This window comes from Podarcis pityusensis (genome assembly GCF_964106645.2).
Source record: "Podarcis pityusensis genome assembly, chromosome: 4".
In the NCBI taxonomy this organism is placed as follows: domain Eukaryota; kingdom Metazoa; phylum Chordata; class Lepidosauria; order Squamata; family Lacertidae; genus Podarcis; species Podarcis pityusensis.
This window is the reverse complement of record NC_138027.1, coordinates 39,346,790-39,369,234: the sequence shown is the minus strand read 5'-3', so window position 1 is coordinate 39,369,234 and position 22,445 is coordinate 39,346,790. Positions and strand designations below refer to the sequence as shown.

The following is a 22,445-nucleotide window of genomic DNA, read 5'->3' as shown; positions in this document are numbered from 1 at the left end:
TGTAATATAGCTTCTTCTTTGCTGAAAATACTAAGCTTTTAATCACTTACATTGATTTCGGAAGCTAAGCGGCTGACATTTTTTGGTAATGCTATTCTAAACCAGTTTAACAAAAAAAAAAGTGCTGCTATTATGAAGGCAGTTCTGACCTTAATATATGCTTCCAAAGGTCTTTGGCTCATGAGGAAAGGAACAATCAAGAGTAGTCTGAGTACAAGGAAGCTGATTTTAATGCAGCTCTTTTGTTAACACTTGTATTTGTTTTGAATTATATTTTATGTTTTCAGCAAACTTGGAAAAGCAGGAGCATATACATTTTCAAAGAAGCTCATAGAAATGAAGTATCTATAAAAAGTTAGATTGCATAGATGTAACAAGCCCATACTTAGTATTTTTCATAGAACAATGATGGCTATCCTATAGAACAAGAGTAATACCTGGTGCAGCAGCAGAAGTTTATGGCACTCCTGGATAGGAGCCAAGCCTACAGTCCTAAGTATGGCACTCTTGGACTTCCGGGGTGGCACCATCGGCAATGGCGGACTCCCTCTGAACAGGAGGGACTAGCTCCGCGGGAAACGGGTCTTTTCCGCTACAGCGAAGCGGGGACCCTTTTAAAAATCACAGGCGGATGAAGCCTGTGACCATGGGACTCGGCGGGCACCTTTAGCGCCCCCCCCAACTCGCTAAGGAACCCACTAACGGGATCCGAAGTGAAGAGGGGGAAGTGGCGCGGTGCTGTGAGTCAATTGCTATTTCCGTGGAGCGAAGCCGCACAGCCGTTGCCGGAGAGCGCTGCCTTTTTCCTGGGACAATTTGGACTCTAAAATAAGCACCCGTGAGTACTTAGACTTTGAACAACTGGACATTAGATAAGGACTTGCGAGCAGAAAGGAATTGGATTTTAAAAACCTATTTTAATTTGGTACGGAACGGGAAGGTCTAAACAGGAAGTCAGCCTTCCGTTCTTCTGTAGACAGAATAAAGCAAAGACAACGTAAACTAGAGCTTAGAAAATCTCCTTTAAAGGATTGGATTTCATCATTTAAAATTGTGGAACCCCCCTTCGACAGCAGGAGAAGGAGGGGGATCTTTTCCGGACTGTTTAAAGTGAGTTTAAAGTAAAGTAACTTTCCTCCGTCCTGATCCTGGAGCAGGGTGTCAGGACTGACGTTTGAAGTTCATTGACCAGAGACAAGCATTTTGACAGATAGCTAAAAGAAGAGAAACATAGCGATTCCACTGCTTCCCTTCGCATCTTTAAGCAACAAATATTGACAAAGTATCTCAAAAAGGGAAATTTTGTTGCAAGAACAAATAGAAGTTTTCCCCCTAGAGGGAACTGTAACTGTAACTAACTCCAGAGAGCCGGCAGCTGTTACAGATAACAATCGTGGGAACAGGCATTCGACCTTGCAGGACAATGTATTCAGAAGCTTTGTTGTGTGCTTTCTATAAAACAAATGCCCTACTGGAACAATTACATGAAAAGGTGAATTGGATGGGACTTCGACTAGAAATTTTGAACAGGCAGTGGGAAATTTTGAACAGACAGTGGGAAAATATGTGGAGCCCACTCAGGAATTAAATCAGGAGTGTGTCCTGACAGAACAGGCCCAACAGGAATATGAGTTTTCGGATTTGACAAAGGAAATTTGAAATAGCCAGATTTGGAAAGAAAAAGTTTGGTTTGGCTTGGAAATGGGGGGCTGGATTGACCCCCCTATGCTGGGATGTTTGGACTTTTCAAATCTGACAATGGGCCGTGAGATGTTTGGGATTGTGGGGGCTCTTAATTTCGGAGGGCCTTGAAACATGCTTTTAAATACCATATGGAACTCAGTGTTGAATATGGAAAAGGGGCTGATCCGTCAAGAAGGGTTAAAAATATTGCCAAGCTGGAGTTACCACGGGCAGGAGACAAGGGAAAATACAGTTACAAATATGAAGAAGAGCTGCGGAAGGGACATGGAAGAGACTTGAGGGCCTCGGATATAAGGCTGCCAGGTTAATGGGCTAGATTGACGGGATAATAAGGACTGACAAAACCCGGAACCAGGAGGAAGGGACGTTGGATGAAGATTGGATTTGTTTGTATTTCTTTTTTCTACCATTAGAACTGTTTTATAAAATTGATGAATGTTAGAAAAATGTTGGAATGAAACTACTTGGCTTTAGTAAAGATGTTTAAAGAATTATGAAAGAATATTATGGTTATGAGAAGTTGGTAAGGATAAGATTTAAGTTTTAAGCTTTAAGGTTTATTTTATTATAGAAAGATAAGATTAAAACAATTTAGGGTAATGTAATGACAGAATATTATGAAATATGGAAAGGATTTGCTGGGATAATTAATAACTAGGATACAAAGAAAGGGAGGAGGAGGAGGTCAAAGAAAGAAGGTAATGACAGTTGAGGATATGAGAATAATGAATTTGTTTTTAAATGTTTTTTAATTGTGTGTGATGTATTTTTGTATTTTTTTTCTTTTTGTCACTTTTTCTTATTTTTGAATTTGTATTCATACGGTTGGAAGGGGTTTGTTTTTTTTTCTTTTTCTACTTTGTTAATTATTTTTATTTTGTATTTTCTACTGCTTTTATTTTATTTGGTAACACTTTGAAAATTTCAATAAATATCTTATAAAAAAAAAAGTATGGCACTCTTGTTTGCATTACTTGCAAGGGGCTGCTGCCTGATGTGCAGACATGGAAGAGGGGTACTGGACTGTATATGTACAGTACTATAATATGAAATACCAAATAGTTTGGGATTAATTTTTGGAGAACTGCCAAACGAGATGTCCACCACAGTCTTCGCTTGACTATTTAAGATACTGAGTTGTAGCCAATGCTGCTGTTCAGTTTGTACAGCAGAGTTCCATTTGCACAACAGAACTTCCCCCTCCTCTGCCTTGAAACCCCCTGCCACCCCCACATTCAACCTCAAAATTTGCTCCACTGGGTTGAGGGACCGTCTGGAGCAGATTAAGCAGAGGCACATGGGAAGAGGAGAAGAAAGGAAGTCCAGTTGCACAAGTGGAATACCATGCTCACGCAGCACTGGATACAAACCAGTTTTTAATATTATACATTGAATATTTAAAATAAGTTCCCACAGTCAGACTAGTCAATGTTAATAACTTCCAAGTAAACAATGGTGATGATCATGTTGAAACTCCCTTACCTGAACATGTATACTGTAATGTACCTCTTTTAAGACTTCTAGACCATCCTTTCAAACCCAAACCAGCACTTATCTATGATTCTTGATATTGGTAGGGGCAGTTGCTGTGTTACTCCAAATAATTTTTCTATTAAGGGGAAGGTTGAGCAGGAAAAATCACTACTAATCAACACTCTGACTCAGAATCCATATCCATTATATTGAACGGTATCAGTCTCAAATATATGGATTATCAAAAACATTTTTTAAAACATACGAATGTTCCGATACCTCAGTGATTACAGCTGATATAGGCTGGAATGGGTTGCCTCTTACTGGTTCAGTGTCATCTTCATTAGGAACACTTCTTCCTTCACGTTCTGCTTCTTCTCGCTCTTTCCGATCTCTTTGTTATTGTTGTTTTTTTAAAAAAAGAAAGACAGAAGATCTTGAATCAACATGATTCCAAAGGAAATGCCATTGAGGTTATGATCCTTAGCACATTATAAGTGTTTAAAGCATCTCATGTACATTATGTCAGTCATCCTTACAACACCCCTTGTAACAAATGTGTATTATTCCTCAAATTGCAAAGAACGAATGTGAAGGTGAGAGCACTGGCTTTTTTGAGGCCAGCCAGCAGGGGCTGAAATGAGATCCAATTCTGAAATGTCCTGGCTGATGGCACGCACTCTTTTAGCTATTAGCACCACCAGTTTTCAATATGCATTTGAACATGCATTCTGTTCTATCCTTAAGGCAAAAAATTGAGTGCAAATCAGAACAAGATAAAATTCAATATCCCTATATTTTCCAAAGATTTTACCGCGCACAAGACCACCACCTGATTCTCATGGCAGGTTTCTCCAATTTTGTTGTTGTGGTATTGTTAGCAGCACCTATTTTGGATGATTTGAGACTTGCCTGTTCTTTGAAAGCACACAAGGGCAGCCTTATTTACCAGGTGCAGCGAGTAGGAAGATAGATAGAAGGGGTGTGTTTGGGAACCTCTGATACAGCACACTCCATAAAGAGGAATCATTTGACTAGCTTGGAGGTAGTCCATGTGGTGCTTCTGGACAATTTAATTCAGACAAACAACAGTCAGGAACCAAAAGGAAAATAAAGGCATGGGGGCAGCTAGGGAAAAGGTGGGGAGGAGAGAGAAGAGGAAAAACAGTGGCAAAGAGGCTTGTGTAGGAGAAGGGGGAGAAGTAGGAAAGGAGATTATGGTTGTCAACCATATAAAGTTTTCAGTACACAACACTTGTGAGTTAGATCCAGTTAGATGCACTTCTTCCAGTGGAAAGTCTCTGCTGGAACCAAATCTGTATTTCAAAGCACTTTTCTGAGAGGTACAAGCAACAAGAAACATACTGATTTTTTGTTAAAGTTTTGAAAACTTTCGTAAGAGATTTGGTGTATGATCAATGTACATGCTGCATCCACTGTAACTTAATTACTTATTACATGGATTTTTAATCTTTCCTACATTATCTCATCTATGTTTCTGCACACCATATACTAAAATGACCAGAAAAAGCAAACACAATGCTCCCATAAATTCCACAGAGACTTGAAATACTGTATATCCATTGTTTGCTTTAAAAAATATATATTTTCAATCCTAGAGACAGCAACTGTAGAAATCATGGGGACAGAAGTGAAAGTGGAGAGCAGAGAGATTTGGAAAACAAGTCATTACTATGATCAAAATATCAACATCTCTTTTCTGTTATAAAGCTTCAGTTTGGAAAGAGATCACTGTCTGGACTTCTGTCTACAAAGCTTTCTCCGAAGCATGGTACTATTTTCACCTAATTTATCATAGAATAGGAACAGAAAACTATAGGAACACGAGACTACTGAGCAGTCATTTCTAGGATGCTGACCTGAAGTGAGAAAAATTGGTGCAAAGTATCTGCCTTTTACCGCCTCTTGATGAACCATGCAGAATTTTCTGCAGCTGCCTGCCTCTAATCTTTACTCTACATGCTTTACTGTATGAGAAAAAGTGCTCCCAAATGCATGCAGTCATGGAAATAACTTGATACTGTGCAATCTTACATCATCTATAACTTCTACCAAAAACAAGCTTACAGGGCGAACCTAATCATGTCTACTCAAAAGCAACTACCACTAAATTGAATGGTGCTTATTCCAAGGTAAGCAGAGTTAATGTTGCAGCCTCAATGTAATGACCATGCCTGGTCATTAGAGCAAGCAAGCAAGCAAGGCAGATGCTTGAGCACATGGACTCTGTATGCTCGGTGTGTAAACACAATGTTTCTCTGCTGCTTTTGAAAGTTTAGAAACTGCACAGAAGCACAGTACATTTAAATACATTTATTATCTGGACTGATTAAATGATACTGGAGCGCTGTACTTTAGAATGGTCATTTAATGTGTGGACAGTACACCCTGTGCTGAATAAAACACAAATCAATGGAAAAGATTGGCACGTTAAGGAATTATGAACACAGATTGTTTTTTTTAAAAAAGTAAACAAAAACCTCATGTGGTCTGTCAATAAAATCACTCATGGTTGTTTTACTCCAGAATGCTGTGCACATCATAATAACAGCATGTAAGAACCTGAACCTAGCCCTAAGATTATGCAAGGAACAGCAGGCACCACCACAGCAGACATCACTGTAACAGCCTCACTCTAATGATGCTCCAGGTTCTGACAAAGTAGTTGACGACTTCTACCACATGATTGGGACGTGGGTGGAGCTGTGGGTTAAACCACTGAGCCTAGGACTTGCTGATCAAAAGTGAGCTCCCGTTGCTTGGTCCCTGCTCCTGCCAACCCAGCAGTTCAAAAGCACGTCAAAGTGCAAGTAGATAAATAGGTACTGCTCCGGCGGGAAGGCAAACGGCGTTTCTGTGCACTGCTCTGGTTCTCCAGAAGCACCTTAGTCATGCTGGCCACATGACCCGGAAGCTGTATGCCGGCTCCCTCGGACAATAAAGCGAGTTGAGTGCCGCAACCCCAGAGTCGGTCACGACTGGACCTAACCGTCAGGGGTCCCTTTACCTTTACCTTACCACATGATTACCAATACACTTGGAAAGCGACAATTAACAGCTCTGGAGGGTAGGACTCAAACCAATGGCTTCAATTTACAAGAAAGGAGATTCCAACTAAACATTCGGGAAAAACTTTCTGACAGTAAGAGCTGTTTGGCAGTGAAACAAGACTCCCGCGAGAGGCAGTGGACTCTCCTTCCTTGGAGGCTTTTAAGCAGAGGTTGGATGGCCATCTGTCATGGATGCTTTAGCTGAAATTCCTGCATTGCAGGGGGATGGACTAGATGACCCTTGGACCCTTCCAACTCTATGATTCGATGATTTAGCAGTCTCCAACACATGTACTTTTCTAGTTCAGTTAAATAGTAATTTTAACATTGTCATGGAAGATTCATTGACTGTTCTCCTCCAGGGCACCCATAAAGACATCAGTAAACAAGGTTGTGCACATTACACTTGTCTGAGATGCGATGTTGTTCCATGTTGTACACAACACTGACATATGGTATGATGAAAGGCAGTAGAAAAAATGTTTTATGTAACTACTTACATATCTTGGTAAAGTATTTTTATTTCCCTTTGGGATTGCTATTATATTTATTTCAAAATAAATATTCTTAAGTAAATATACATTATTATGTTATTTCAAGTTGTTACATTACTTCAAAATAAATAAATGAAAGTTATTATGTTACTTCAAACTAAACAAATGACATTTTTTAAATAACTAATTTTTTTTAAAAAAAAACTTAATAGTGTTCTTTCATACAGTCCCTTCTTATAAAGCAAAACAAACATACCTTTCTTCCCGTATCTTCCTCACTCGTTCTGCCCGCTCTCTTTTCTCTTGTTCTTCAGCTGCTTTTTGCTCTATGGTATCTTTCTGGATTCGTTCATGTAAGGCATCAAAATCTTTGGCTATAATATGTAACAGCCAGAGTAAACCTTTCTTTATAGATTTGTCAATTTTCTTTCCATAGCCCATGATCGCTGAACAAGGTTCCTATATGCAAGAGAAAAATCAGCAGCATTATATTGTTAAATTACTATCAAAGTGGACAAAGAGATCCTAACTCACTGGCAATTATACAGGTGCTTGTCAGCTGGAACTCATACACATTTTGATTCATCTCAGTACTGAACTGTAAAGGCTGCAATCCAGAGAGATGCAGGTGCAGGTTTGCCTACACACTCCAAAAATGGCTTTCCCAGAAGCTGCCCTCATATATATTCCAAAAATATGAGGAAAATGATCACTTTGGCAATTTGGTACAAGAGCAATTTAAATGAGGATTTAGACACTGGATTTTTTTTTTACTAGGGTTCTTCTAAAGCAGTGCACATGTGGCACAACGTTAATGGAATTTAAAGCGCTGTCATCTTAAGTGAATCTGCCATGTCAAAGAATAAAATGGGAGAAAGGATGACACCACCACGCATTCAAGGGGCGTGTGAGGACGGTTGTGGGGCTGAGCTTACTAGCCCCGCTCCCATGTGTTTGGCGTAAGTGCATACCAGCATATTGCACAGATCCACAGATAGAAATGTTCCAACAAATACCAGAACCCTGGAATAAAACTTATCGTGAAAGACATGTTGGGAAGATTTGCCATTGCTTAAACTATTTCACTCGGTTACTCTAAAGGTTACTGATCCCCCACCACACCCCGTCGCCACCTTTTATTAGCAATATTTGTTAAATAAATAAGTTAATAAAGCTCAAGAGCAGCAGTTAAATTCACTGCAATGATGGACACTACAATGGAACAGTAGCCTAAAGCATTTGAGTGGTGGCAAAGGCTAGGGTGGGTTTGGCCTTAATTTCCTTACAGCCTGGATATTAAGCCGCTGAAGCAAGTCTACCTGTCTTTTATTAAAACTGGTGCAGTAATCACAACCAGAGCTCAGGAGCACAGAAGAAGAGAAAATGGCTGGTTGTAAAGTGGATGGGAACAATGGGATTACACAATTCTAGTTTCAAAGTTCTGCTCACACATCAGGTTTAAGGAAGTTAATCAATCTTATTAAAATGAACCTACAATTAATCTTATTAAAATGCACTTACAATCTGACAGAGACATTTGTGCTCGTTGACAAGCTTTTCGAGAGATAAACACTCAATTACATCTGCTTCTGCCAAGGCGCCTTCTTTATCCTGCTTATTTGCTAACCTAAGAAAAAGAAAGCCACCAAGTGAGAAGATGCAACAGCACTGTTTACATTAGTAAACATACAAGACAACAAGCAATAGCAGGAGAAAATCTCAATTTATGTGTGCAATAGAAGGCAGTGACAGTCTCCGATATTGCCCATTTACAATAATTACTCCTCAGAGGAATAAGTTGCACCTAATGGTTAATTATCAGAAAAGGAAAATCATAACATTGTATTAATTACTCTTAAAACACACAGTATACACTTCTATTTTTTTTGAAGCAGGTGAATGTCAAGCTTATTGTTTTGTTGTAAATTGTTCCAACAAAAGGAATGCACAAATTCAAAGAGTTATTTTTAAGTAGAGTTCAAACTTGTGTATCTTCAGTGGCCAGAACCAAAAGCTCTGTATGGTGTTTCATGCCTGCACGATAGCTATTCCTAAGGGCTAGCGCTCTATCTCGCTCTTGCGTACGTGTGCGCGCTCTCTCTCTCTCACACACACACAGCATCTCCTGTGAAAGGATGGCATGGATTGGGGAGGGATCAGTCACTCTGTACATTCACACGATAGCACTTTATGCATGCTTGTTGGCCTCTGAGGACCCCAGCATTTCCCCCCCTCTATATTATCTGTGATCCCTGGCACTGATATGCATAGTCTAAAAATTCCTCTTATTTGCATGCCAAGTATCCGATGTTCAGGGGATTTATTTTTAGGAGTAGAATCATATTAAGCAACAGGCATTTGCAATGTAAACCAGCAAGTCCAGTAAGGAGGAAGGCAGGCAATGGCACTTCCTGGTGCTGCCTCATTAGAATAGAATGGCCCGCCTTGAAAGCAAGGCTGGGTTTCCAACAGGCAGAACCAGATTCCCCAAGTGTAAAGTAAGCAATTTGCTCTGTTGTACAACGTAACTAGTGAAGGCTCTCATACTCCACAGCTTTCTAAGATGCACTTTCCCAATGATCATTAAGGTCTAGGAGGATTAAGTAAGCAGAAACTGTTTTAATGGAAATCACACTCCTGCTCTGTTATTTACCCTCACAAGGATATTGCAAAGCATCTTGAAGCACCAGATCCTAAAGAGGCTTCCGGCAACTCAGGATTTTTAAAAAAGGTAAGTAGTTCGGTTTTATTTTACATCAAATAATACAAAGTAGAACACAGAGTAATTTAAAAGCCCCCAATGTTAAGATGTGTTAAGAATACAGGAGACGTCTGCCCTCTGCAAAGTTTGAAAACATTTCCAATAGATATGTTTGTAGAGCTTTATTACTTAGGTACATGAATACTAATCTGCTAGACGTGTTTTATGCACCCAAACTTGTTTCATTTGGAAGCATGCCAGCAACAGCTTAAAAGATGAGAGTTCATTTTTAATTTTCCAAGTCAATAAAACCATTCTTTGCACAAATTCCTCATTTTAAAACTGAGGAAGGTTCACAGCAAAATATATACTTGAAGCAATATTCTGGGAGGTGGGTGGTTGTAAAGTTAAGAATACGAAGCTAAACACTGCGTGAAGGATTCTTGTTTTATTTACTTGTATGCTTAATATACCTACTTGAATATGGTGTGGAATCAAGGAAACAGAAAAAGGTTGTAAGAGCCTCGGGGGACTTTATTACAGTTGGAGAACTTCAGCACTTTTATTTTAGGAATCATGGGAAAGGGAGTGTATGTGTACATTTGACAGAAATGACATCATCTTACAATTATGAAAAAAAATATGAGTACTGTATGTGGAAACGTTTGCAGTCAAAGGTCATGCTCACAGATAACAGATGTAATGAAACTTTACTCCAGGATTTCCTTAATCCTCAAAAAGCTGGGGTATTATTATAAAAGGTTAAAACATGATTTTTTTAAAAGTTCAGCTAAACTTGCCTGCTGCAAGCTGCAGGGTTAGCATTATGTAATGCCTCAGATGGCACTTTCATTGATACATTAGAAATTTCCTATAAAGTCTGGCTTTACAAGTGATTTAAAAATATTCTGTTTCTGTACTCTGAATTTAGATAGCGGCTTTTCATATTTTCTGCATTCAGAAACTGCCTTGTACACCAACTTGTCCGTCAACAACTCCCCTCAAAACAGAGAGTATTCTATAATATGCATGCTGCATATTAGGGCATGCTGGCAAGAGCCTTCACTGCCAGGTTGCCCAAAGTCACTTCATATTCCAGAATGCTGGTCTTCAGATGGTGAGTCACAGCATGACCTAAAGTGGGTCTGTAACATTACCACCATAGAAATATACATTAAAAGATTAAGAAGTGAGCTCTGGAAAGCCTTGTTGGGGCTAAACAATGGATCCCAAGTCTAAAAAGGTTGAAGATTGCAGCTCTAAAACACCTGCAGCATTTCATACATTGGGGACCCGCCTTTCGGAAATATTTTTCTGCCATTCTTGTTATTCTCCTAGAGAATGTCAGGGTTCCTCAAACTTCAGTTCGGGAAAGACTGTTCTAGACAAATGCTGCAATGTTAACACTGCAAACACTCAAAGGAAACATTAAATTAAGTTATCAACAGATTTTGTATCTCTTAGCCTGATTAAATGTGCAATAACCACTGTAAAGATTTCAATGACTAGCTCAACTGCAGGGTATCCAAGTCCTTAGAGTATTTCACCAATACAGAAGTAGACATTTTGTTAAGCAGCTGAAACAGTTCAAGACTCCCTGTTTACCAGGGAAAGCGTCAACAAGGGAACAAATCATGCCTGCCCTGCAAAACTCGCAACACAGAATCTGTCTTGCAATGACAATCAAAACTCTTGCAGAGAACAATTCCTACCTCCAAGAGTATTGGCACAGCCCATATGAAACTGTTCATAACATTATTCAACAAACAGTACAGTTGCAGTTACAAATACAATTGATTTCTCCAGTCACCAAGAACATTAACTCAATTTATTTATGGCTCTTTCCGAGTAAGGCATACATTTATGGTGCTGGTTTTTTCAAGTTTGTTGCTGCCGATTGGCAACTGAAGCTCTGGTTTCATTATGAGCTGTTTCTTATTACGAAGTGCTTCTCCTCCTCCTCATTTCTGAATCACACTGCCTTTCTCTGGGCGTATTCATTTAGTGATCTCCACCCTGTATCATTTGGTTCTCACCTCTGGAATAATCAACTCTCATCCAATACTTCATTATATAATAAAGCTGTTGTAAAAACGATACATGTGTTGACCCTGGTCCAACACCAACAATCTTTAATAGAAGGGCAATGCTATTCTTGAAAAATGAAGATATTCTATTCCTTATTTGAGACTTTAGAAGATTGAGGCAGGGGGAATGTAAACTTCTGCCATAGAAAAAGCAATGTAGAATCTTCACAAGGCATTTTAAATATATATATATATATATATATATATATATACTGTGTGTGTGTATATGCGCGCAGTACTGCAATAGAGTGGTAGGAGAGGATATATTTACAATTTCAAACATTTTATATTTAAATTAAAGTTTGTTATATCCCAGCAGCCTACAATGGAACGATAAAGCAAGCAGCAAATATAAAGTTGTGGCCAATGAAGATGCTGCACAAGGACTTTTGCTGGTGCAATAGAACTTCCATTTCCTTTCCTCACCCTGTGCGCCAGCAAATCTGTTCTAGGGGTTCCCCCAATCCTCGGGAGCAGATGGGGGGCCTGAGAGGAGAGGAGATGATGAGGAAGTTCTACTGAGCCAGCAGAAGTCCTTGCACCAGTGGGATGAATTCGAAGAATACTAGCCTAACCTCTCAAAATGTTGCATACTTTTTAGAGAGCAACCGCAGCAGAATGATAAAATGCCAAAACAGCAAGTAACAGAGAAAATAAAAATAAAAATTGTCATTAAAAAACCCCAAAAACAATAGTTTGTCCGGATGCCTAAAGGAAAGGATGGCCTTCAGAAAGAGTGCACCCAGAATTAGATAATACCAATCAAAAATTTAAAGAAATCTATCCCAGCTGCTAGTCACTTCACCTTTGGAAATGGGAGCACCAACAGAATAGTGTCTTGAGGAAGATCTTAACACTCAGGCAAATTCATACGGAGGCAGATACTCTGATCCCAAACTGCACAAGGCTTTTAAGTTAAAACCAGGGCAATCATATTGAGTTAAAAGCAGAGTTTTGCATTGTTCCTGGAAGCAAAAGAGGCTAGTGCAAAGTCTATTACAGCCATTTTCTATTCTTTGTTGTGTAGACTTGTGTTTCACAGCTAGAGAGATATAGCAATGGAGTACTGAGCCTCTTAAAAAGCATATGAGCAACAGCCAACTTTTAAAGGTTTTATTTTTAACTGTAATAACAAGGCTTCAAGAATTACAGTTTTACATTAATTCAGTTTAATGCAATCCAAGTTAGTGTTTTCCGTAGGTGACAAAATAGAGACTATCGTTCTGCCACTTAATTACTAAGTGGTTAGACATACTAAATTAATGTTGGCCAGGGATGTGTTAGACTGTGCTAAGAGATATTTTCAGGTTGGTACCCTGAAGTCTCAATTTAGTACATCAGTTCATTTTTACATGCACCAAACTGATTTAAAAAGAAAAAAGAATATGCTAAATTGTACCAAGCAGTTTTGTAACATTACTGAAGAAAGTCATAATAAAATTTTCTGCTCTAGAAGTCACAGCGTTTTGCAATGTATTATCAGAACACAGCTTATTTTTCTTGTAGACTGCAAGTTTCCAACAACTGGTACTGAAATATGCTTGCCTATTAAGTTCCAGAACACTCATGGTATTCTAAGGAAATGGGATTGGAGATTGCACTTTAGGAGAATGATACAAGGAGGCACAGAAAATTATACCTCAGTATTAAGGAGGGAGAAAAACACATTTGAAAAAGGACTAATAGGACATACTCAGCAGTTGTATCAATGAATTAGGTGTTTCCCACAGAATCATATGACAAGCAAATACAGATCTCAGGCTATAAACCCCAGCTATATAATTTTCAGATGCTCAAATGGTTTCATTAATATGCTTACAACAAGGTACCATATTGCTGATACTTACTCACCACCTTCCTTAAAGGCAGTCTGTATGGCGTCAGATAAGAACTGCTGCCAAACCCAGTTTATTAAATTAAAATATGTATTGCATTCTAACCAAATCATTAATTGATCTGGGAACTATTCCTGAGCCAAGCACTTTAGGGAAGTTCCACTGTTTACAATTGCAACTGAGACAACTGGAAACTGTTTCAGCATGGAAGCATTCTACCATTGGTCCTGAAACATTAGACTCATTACACAGTGTGTGTTAGCCAAACTGAGTGCAAAGTCCTGACACCAGAACTGCAAATGCATTTACTTTAGATGTCCTATGTGATCTGGCCAAGCAACATAGTAAGTGGTTTTTGAGTATCAAACCTCCTGCTTCATAACAAAATGAAGTTTGTATTCAGGCAGCAATGTCGAGTGAACCAATGTATGAAAAATTCCACTGAGTACAGCTCAAAGCCTACAGCTCTTGCCACCCAATCCTTATCCAGTTTTCACAGTTAAGTCCACAGCATATGGGTCCAGGATATAGTAACAATAAAGGGACACCATAGATTATACAGCAGCATACAGAAATGCGGTAAACAACAGAAAAATTAGAGTGAACCAAACCAGCAAGCATAGCCTTAACATGAAGGCAATGCACCAAAAGGTCAGTCAAACTGAAAGCCTACCAAGACTTTTGCTTCTTTCTCTCCAAGGCCATAAACCTTCTCCTTCTTTCTCACCCACCTCTCCACAAATAAAACCCTTCAATGAAAAACAAGCATCACAAGAGCTGAAATTTGGAGCATAATCCTGTGAGATACACAGTTTTATCAAAGGGCCATGGGACTGCATGTTAGGGCACACTCTACTGGGAACAGTTCATTTGCAAATGTCAAAAACATGAATAGAAGATATCCCCCAAGGGATTGGATCCTTAGTCATCAATCAACAAGCTATTGAATCTTCAGAGAGTAGAAACTGAAGAGCAAAGAGACATTGATATTACTTCCCTCAGTCCAGTACAGAATAAAGCATTTGCGAATAACAAGTTTTTATATATAATCCTACTCACATTCTGGTAATGTCTTTGGCAATGCCTGATCCTTTGAACAGGCTGAGACACTCTTTTCTTTAAAAAAAAGTTATTCAAATTGGGAGTGGTGTGTGCATGCATGTATATCTTTCAAGACACTGTTTACAGATGTGTAATGAAAAAAATCCCTACAATATCCAAATTTCCAATATAATGGGCTGGGTTTTTATTATTTTTTAAAAGACCTGTATTTTTATCTGCCTGTTTTATCTGCTGTTTTATACTTCATATGGTTGTTTTATCTTATTTATTGTTTGCAACCTTGGGCAACATTGGGTGGAAAGAGGATATAGATATTTAAATGATGTAAGGCAGAGGTGGGGAATCTCAGGCCCAGGGGACAAATATTGGCCCCAGCATGCGCTATCTGGCCCTTGGGACCTTTGCAGACCACTCCCCTTCTTACCAGCCCTGCTCCATGCCCTCAGTTTCTTTTGCCTGACTAGAATGCTTCCACGAATTGTGTTCGTTTGCCTGGATAAAGTGAAGTATGTAGGCTCCTGTGTGTGTTTGTTGCGTGGATGCAACAAAGCCTAATGTACAAAAAGGTAAGAGTCTCAAGCCATCATTTCACTTACTTTTGCCTGTCATTCCACCCAAGCCTCTCATGCATTCCCTGGAAAATGTGGCTCCCAGGTTGAAAAAGGCTCCCCATCCTTGATATAAATAATCCACCATCTCCAAACTAAAGTAATGACTGTTTAAGTTTACCAAGCATTTCAGGTTTTAGAAGCAACAGCTGTATCTCTTCTTGGGAAGTACAAAATAACTGGACTGCTTCCATGCCCAAAAAGAAACTAGCTTTTTGTTTTTGTTTTTAATGTGACAGATTTAGTTCTTTCCAAAGTGCAGAAGTAATGTTTCTGACTTTGTAGTCATGATTAGCAGATTTCAGTGCAGATTTCTTGCACAAATTATCTTACCTATTTCATTCCTTTAATAAATACAGTTGTATTTATTAATAAATACAGAAGAGTACATTCTAACCAGACATGGTTATTGTTTACTTTCGTACAATGTTTCACCACACCAAGCAGTTAGCTCTGCAAAGTTTATAGACTGCACCATGGTTAGCTCTGGAGAGAGAAGGTAAGAAGTGAAAGATCATGTAAGTCTCCAATTCATGATTAGGATTTTAAAAAAAATGTTTACATATGTAATTTTCAAGATATTGTCACCTTGCAGATCACTTGAGTTTTCTTTCTGCCCATCACACCAAAAAATAATAATAAAAAGATGTAGTACAATATTGGACCAGTATTAGACAATCAACAATTATGTGTATTTCCTGCAAATTTCAAAGAATCTTGAGGTGGACCAAGTATTTCAAAGAGCATGTCTAAGGGAAAAATAAAATTTGCTTTATGTGCAACCTATTTATGGTTGCTGCTGCATTTTTCTGACTCCCCCTCCCTCTCCGTTAAAGGTTTTCTGCCATCCTTGTAATAGGTCTGTGGGTAAACAACAGCTTACTAAAGTGGTTTTTAATCCTTAGGTTTACACAACTGTCTGGTTTTAAAAAGAACAGAACCGCAGAAAACTCTACAGAAGATGAAAGACCGCCTTCAAGAGCTTAAATTGCGAGCAAAGGAACTGCAATTAATAGAAGAAAACAGTCGTTCTCCTAGTGTTGTGGCAGAGGAAAAAGAACTTGAACAAACAGCTGTCATTTTTGAAAAGGAGCCCATAACTGAAAGGTACCTGAATGAAATCCAGCAACTTCACAATGATATTAACAATTTGGCAGCAGACGTCCAAAAGTTCAGCCAGCAGCAAAAAAGCCTAGTGGCTTCCATGAGGAGATTCAGCGTACTTAAAAAGGAGTGCAGCATCACAAAAGGGATAAAGGTTCAAGCAGAACACATTAGCAAGTGCTTGGACGACTTGTCAAAAACACTGAAGAAAGCAGAGAAAGAACATGGTTCATCATCTGCCATTATAAGGGTTCTGAGTGCTCAGCGGGCGGTCCTGTTCCGTCGCTTCCAAAATATCATGTTTCTGTACAACGCCGCCATAACAGCCAAGCAAGAAAAATGCAAAGCTTTTATTGTGCGCCAGCTTGAAGTGGCTGGAAAAGAAGTCTCCGAGGAAGAAGTGAACGACATGGTTCAGCAAGGAAAATGGGAAATCTTCAACGAAAACTTGCTCACCGAGGTCAATATCACAAAAGCTCAGCTATCTGAGATTGAACAGAGACACAAAGAACTGGTCAATCTGGAGAACCAGGTGAGAGACTTGAAGGGCCTCTTTGTCCAAATCTCACTTTTGGTGGAAGAACAAGGTGAAATGATCGACAGCATCGAAATGGAAGTTGTCAAAACTCAGGACTATGTTCAGACGACAACAGAGAAATTCAGGCTGGCGGCAAGGTATCGAAAGAAGCATCCGTGCAGAGCAATATGCTGCTGGTGCTGCCCCTGCTGTTAATAGGGTTTTTTGTGTGGTTTTTTTTTGGGGGGGGGGGGATACAGGCAGTTAAATGTTCTTTGCAATAGCCCTAATCCAGTATGTAATGAACATAGGTGACCCTGCTGGGGGCGTGGGTTTGCACTATCAGGCAAAGCCACAGTTTGATTCAACATTCTCTTTTTCACATGCCCTGAATGCTGCAAATTTGGCAGGGGATCTAAGGAACAAAAGGGGTGACTTACAAGGGAACAGGCAGACTTTCTGACCCTCATCCCCTGCCATTGCTTTTTAAGATCTAGTGGTGGACTTTCATATAATAGTGAAGCGTTTCTCAAAAAAGGGAACAAGGTAGTGCTGGGTGTAGCAGGATGGAGTTCTGTTACCAGTCACAGGTCACAGGAACTAGTCAAACAGGTGCTTGTGACAACAGGTGCAACCACGTGCCACACAGCACTCGCCTCCACATTCGATTCACTTCCTTGGGAAGTGACTGTAAGCTCCTAGCAATTTTATTCAGCAGTTTAGATGAAGGAAAACTGCAAGCCCAGTGTAATAAATGCTAGGATAATGTCATCCAGAACGTGCTCAGCAAATCTGCAGCAAGTTCACATTCCTCTGTTGTCTGGCTTTTCTAAGAACAAAGAGTTTGAAATAATTTGTGACTGTGGTATTTCACAAAATACTAGTTGAAGAACAGGGAAATAGATTGTTCAGCTAAAAGAGCTGCACTGAAACAGGTTAAAAGGGGGAAAGGTTGTTACAAAAACATTATATGTGTAAAATCTTTAAGAATGCAGTAAAGGATATAACTATTTTTGTATGTTACACGTTTTCTTCCATGTCATTTGTATAAACATAACAGTTCTATGATATTTTGGGAGATGTGCATCTGTAACCAAGGTCTTGGTTTATACTTTCAAAACATAATAAGTTTCTTCAATATATATGATTAAAAAAAACAAAAATTGGTGCAAATGCATAGCGTGCTTCAACCAACTTTGAACATTTGTTATTCCAAAAAGGGAATTATTCTCGCAGCACAGCTTTTCTGTGTCTGTTAAACAAGTGTTAGCAATACAGGTTTATTAATTTCATCCGAAGACTAGGGTCAAAAAGGTAAAAAATAAAAATGGGGGGAAAGACTATTTCATACATTATACAGGAAAAAATTTGTTTGTCCCTTCCTTGTTGCTAGTTCCAGTTTCCTGGTGTAGAGGGCATGTATAAGCTGCTATCATGCCACAGGCTAGAACCAAAAGATCTATTTTAGGCATGTCCAAAGGCTTCATCACCCTCAATAGATTTTTTTCTGGTTGAATCACAATACCATCCACTAAGCCATTTTATTTTTAAAAAAGTTATTTTCAAAAGTTCTCTCTGTTCACAAATGTTTTGCCATAGAGCATACAACACAAGCTGAAAGTTGTATTGGACACATAGAAATAGGTATGTGGTTCTTTGACCCTGTGTATAACATCTGTTTATGTAAGCATTGCAACAATTAGACCATAAAAGGGATCGGTCCGTTTGTGGGCATGAGATTCTTGTGGTCATCTCAGAAATATATTTCCCCCCACAATTATGCCAGAACACAGTAACATGACACTGACTACTAAAAACACAAAACTAAAGACTTATTATTAAGGAGCTTAAGTCAATTGATTACAATTGAGTCTACTCTGAATGTGGTTTAACACTGGAGTCATAATTATTCAGAAACGAAAGAGCTATTGTCTGCAGAACTTTTTTTGCTGCCAGCAGCTTTAGCTCTCCATAGTTGTCAAATTACCACATTTCACAAATGCTAATTTAATTTATTTAAAAAGCTAATTTATTTTTACTCAGAATAGTAAAGTAAAAAGACGATTACCATATATACAGTTTGTTACATAAAGTGCAAATCTATCACTAGTGTGAGACAAGAATGAAAAGTATGTGTGGGGAAGATTAAATTAAACCATGTTGCCAATTTACATATTAGAAAACTATATAAAGAAAACACATTTTGTTGTAATTATATGAAAAGAAAGGCAGTAACGTATTTGAAATGTGTAGCTGAAAGTTAAAAGTTAAACAGGCCTTAAAACAGGAAAATAAATGTTGGCCTAAGTATGCAAGAAAAGTCACTGGACATTGTCAGGTCAAGAAAATTATACATATTTACTATTCTGCTCCAGACCAATTTTATAAAGGTTTTATTATATGCAATATACTGTAATTGATAAGTACTTCATACATGTCATATTAAAATGAAGCTTTTAAAATAAGTACTTAAGAATACAGACTACATTCAGAGCAGATTCAAGCATTACATTTTGAATTCTAGTACAAAATGTGCTGGCTAGGTGTCCCCCACAATTAACATGGACGGAGCAAATGAGATCTGGCCCCATCTGCAGACCAGGTTCAGACAACCTTTCAAAAACCATGGCTTATGAATCTGGGAATAAGTGTCAGGGCTAAGCAAAGAACACTCTCTCTTCCATTTAGCTTTGGGCAATCATTCCTTGCTGGTACAAAACTAGAGGGTAGCATTATATTAAATCACTTTGTGCATGGAAAAGCCCAGAGTTCTTTCCTATGTCCCAACCAGGGAACTCTGTGCTATCAGAAAAAGAAGAATGTACCCTTTGTGACTAGTAGGAAAATGCAATAGGCTAGTGGAATCTAGTCTGCTTAATAGAAGGCTTAAAAAAAAACAAAACAAAGAACAAAAAACAAAAAAAAAGTCTGCCAAGAGGTTAGAAGTCTAAGTTCCCATGTGAACTGCCAAGTACTGTATGGGATTTTTCTTCTATGGACAACATGGAAATGAAGAGTGCTAAATTTGTAGCAGGCTAGCACCTTCCTTTTGTTGGCTTATTTCCATGGCTGACTTACTCACCTGTTAACAAGCCAAGATAAGATCAGATCCATCTTAATACCCTGGTCTGTTCACAGAGATTAAGCCACTGTTCCCCATTTTGGAGAGAACAAAATGGGAATTGACTCTACAATAATTTGAACCAGACACGTAAAATTTAGGACTCTTGTATCAATTCATAAAGGAAAGCATGAACAGCTGATGCTGTTGTTCAGCCCTGACGCTTAAAATTCTCCCCCACCCTGGCAGCATTTTTTTAAAAAATCAGTCCTTCCCATTTTGCAAGACTAGCACACAATAGTCACTACCATGCTAGTCAGGTTTTTCAGACCAAGCATGTCCAGTTAAAATCTCATATAACATTTTCTTCCAACAGCAGCGTATTTACATTCATGCAACCTTGTAATTTAAAGTAACCTGAAGGAATAGCTGTGGCAAAAACATAGCAATACAACACCAAGGATTTTACACTTGCCATTTACAAAATTTTGTACTTAAAAGCAAAGGCTTTTCAGTTTAAGGAGGTAAAAAAAATGATAAAGTATGGTTTATGGGATGAACTGGTTATCCTTATAAGACTCTAGGACAGAGTTTCCCTCAATTATTTTTACAACACCCGGTTTCTCCACCCCCTCAACCAACCAGCCATTATAGCTCCTTAGTGTAATGGCTATATTTTCTTCCTACACTGGTCTCATTCACATATAACACTAAGCCAAACTGTGGCTTACTGTGAATGAGCAAGTGTGCTGCTGCACAGTGATGAAACTGCAGCCACTTAAGTTTCTCCCAAACTCCTCTACGCTACTGAGAGCTAAGCTATGACTTGGTTTAGTGTTCTGCATACCTAGGATCCTGGGCTCTCCCAAACACACTTCGAGCAGTAAGCCAATAATAAATCTAAGTTGCCGCTAATGGATCATTTGGAGTCAGGCAAACCACAAGCTCAAATTTGGACACAACAGTGAGTGAAACCATGGGAGAGGAAAGAAGCAGCCACTGTTTCCTCCTGGTGCATCAGCACACTTCCCCATTCATGGAAAGCCATAGACACAAACACTGCCATGGAGTTCCCAGGAATGGTTATCAGCTAAACATGCTTATAGGTCACCAAGATACAGTCATACCTCGGGTTGAAGTCGCTTCAGGTTAAGCCTTTTCGGGTTGTGCTCCGCGGCGACCCGGAAGTAACAGAGCGCATTACTTCTGGGTTTCACCGCTTGCGCATGCACTCAAAATGACATCACACGCATGCATGGAAGCAGTGAATTGCAACCCGCACACATGGGTTGCGTTCGCTTCAGGATCCGAACGGGGCTCCGGAATGGATCCCGTTCGCATCCAGAGGTACCACTGTAATCCAACATGAACCGAAACAAAAAGATATCAGAAAACACATCTGTTACATTATTGACAGTCATTCTTTCCTAGTCATACTCCTTCTCTTCGATCTGCCTCCTACCGACTCTGTACTCCTACTCCTCCTACTGACACTGGAGACAAATAAAATAGTCACGGCATGGAATAGTCCACAACACTGTAGGAGCAGGCATATACAAAAGCAAAGACAAGTAAGAGACCATTCTTGATCCACTATAACTGACTGCAACTGATATTTACACTCACTGGCATAAAGAGTCTAAGAAAATGTGCCTGAAATAGATTACATCAATGGAATGGGATTCTCTTTTTGGAAGGTTCAGTAGTATTTAAATAACCACTACATAAGTGGTACAGAAACCATGCTTACTTATTACTTCACCACTGCTCCTAATCTCCTAATCTATGTGGCAAAGTTCTGTTTAACCAGCCCTGTACATGAAGTATCTGGCTTTAGCAATACCTTCCCTTCCCCTCCCCTCCCCTGCAACTGAACATACATCAACCTAGGGATACAATTAAACATTTTCATAAAGAACAGACAACGATTTTTGCCTTGGCATATTACAATATTGCAAGTTGTATGTTGCTGCGATTCAGAACATTTGCTAAAAAAGTACAGGATGTACTGCTGAATTTACTTCCTAAAAATCTCTGCTTTTATTATTAGTCATTATTGCTACAAAAAAGACACTTGAAACCTCAGACTCAGGAGTAATTAAATAATTTTAAGAATAAGAGCTATGTTACAGCACCACACACATCAGAATAATTCTTTTGCATGATTTGGTAAACAAGTTCCCTTCTGAAAGGATGTGCTACTCACTTATCTCTTCCTGACTGTGACAAGGATACCATCTAAAACAAAGCTTCAAACATCGTTTGAAGGAGAACATTGTTTATGATTATGGAAAAGCATTGAGCTAAGTTTATTTTTATGGACAAGAGGGACAAAAATATTTCTATCTAGAAGTAAACAGTGGGTTTTTTTGCAGGCCACAAAATGTATTTATAAAGAGTCTTACATCTCAGAATAGTACATCAAATCTCCTGCCTGCTTCAGTGTCACTGGCTCTAGCTTACCAGAAGTGCTGGTTATGACCTATAAAACCCTTAACGTCCAAGCTAACTGAAAGATTGTATTCCCTCATACAAATATGACCCGGTTTTGAGATTTTCAATGAAGCCCTTCTCTCTGTCCTACCACCTTCACAGGCGTGCCTGAACGGGGGAAAGGGCCTTCTTGGTGGCTGCTCCCAGACACTGGAACTCCCTCCCTGGAGAAGCTGATTCACCCCACAAATGCACCCTTTTTTTGCTGCTGCTGTGCCTGCAGACCAGCTGACTG

At 39.1% G+C, this 22,445-nt stretch overlaps 2 protein-coding genes across 4 annotated transcripts in view; one reads left to right on the top strand and one right to left on the bottom strand.

Moving 5' to 3' along the window:
- The window catches only part of ARL13B (ARF like GTPase 13B), a 40,522-nt gene that overhangs the window by 8,068 nt on the left and 10,009 nt on the right, over positions 1-22,445 (bottom strand). For all 3 annotated transcript variants that reach the window (XM_081002734.1, XM_081002733.1, XM_081002735.1), the window contains exons 5-7: positions 8,264-8,369; positions 6,999-7,201; positions 3,457-3,571 (exon numbers count right to left, since the gene is read on the bottom strand). In XM_081002734.1, coding sequence (XP_080858860.1) covers positions 3,457-3,571; positions 6,999-7,201; positions 8,264-8,369 — 424 coding nt within the window. The remainder of the gene's footprint in view (positions 1-3,456; positions 3,572-6,998; positions 7,202-8,263; positions 8,370-22,445) is intronic.
- STX19 (syntaxin 19) lies at positions 8,770-19,121 on the top strand. Its single transcript, XM_081002769.1, has 2 exons — positions 8,770-9,473; positions 15,941-19,121. Exon 2 carries the CDS (start codon positions 15,997-15,999, stop codon positions 16,870-16,872), a length of 876 nt encoding a protein of 291 aa, XP_080858895.1. The 5' UTR covers positions 8,770-9,473; positions 15,941-15,996; the 3' UTR covers positions 16,873-19,121.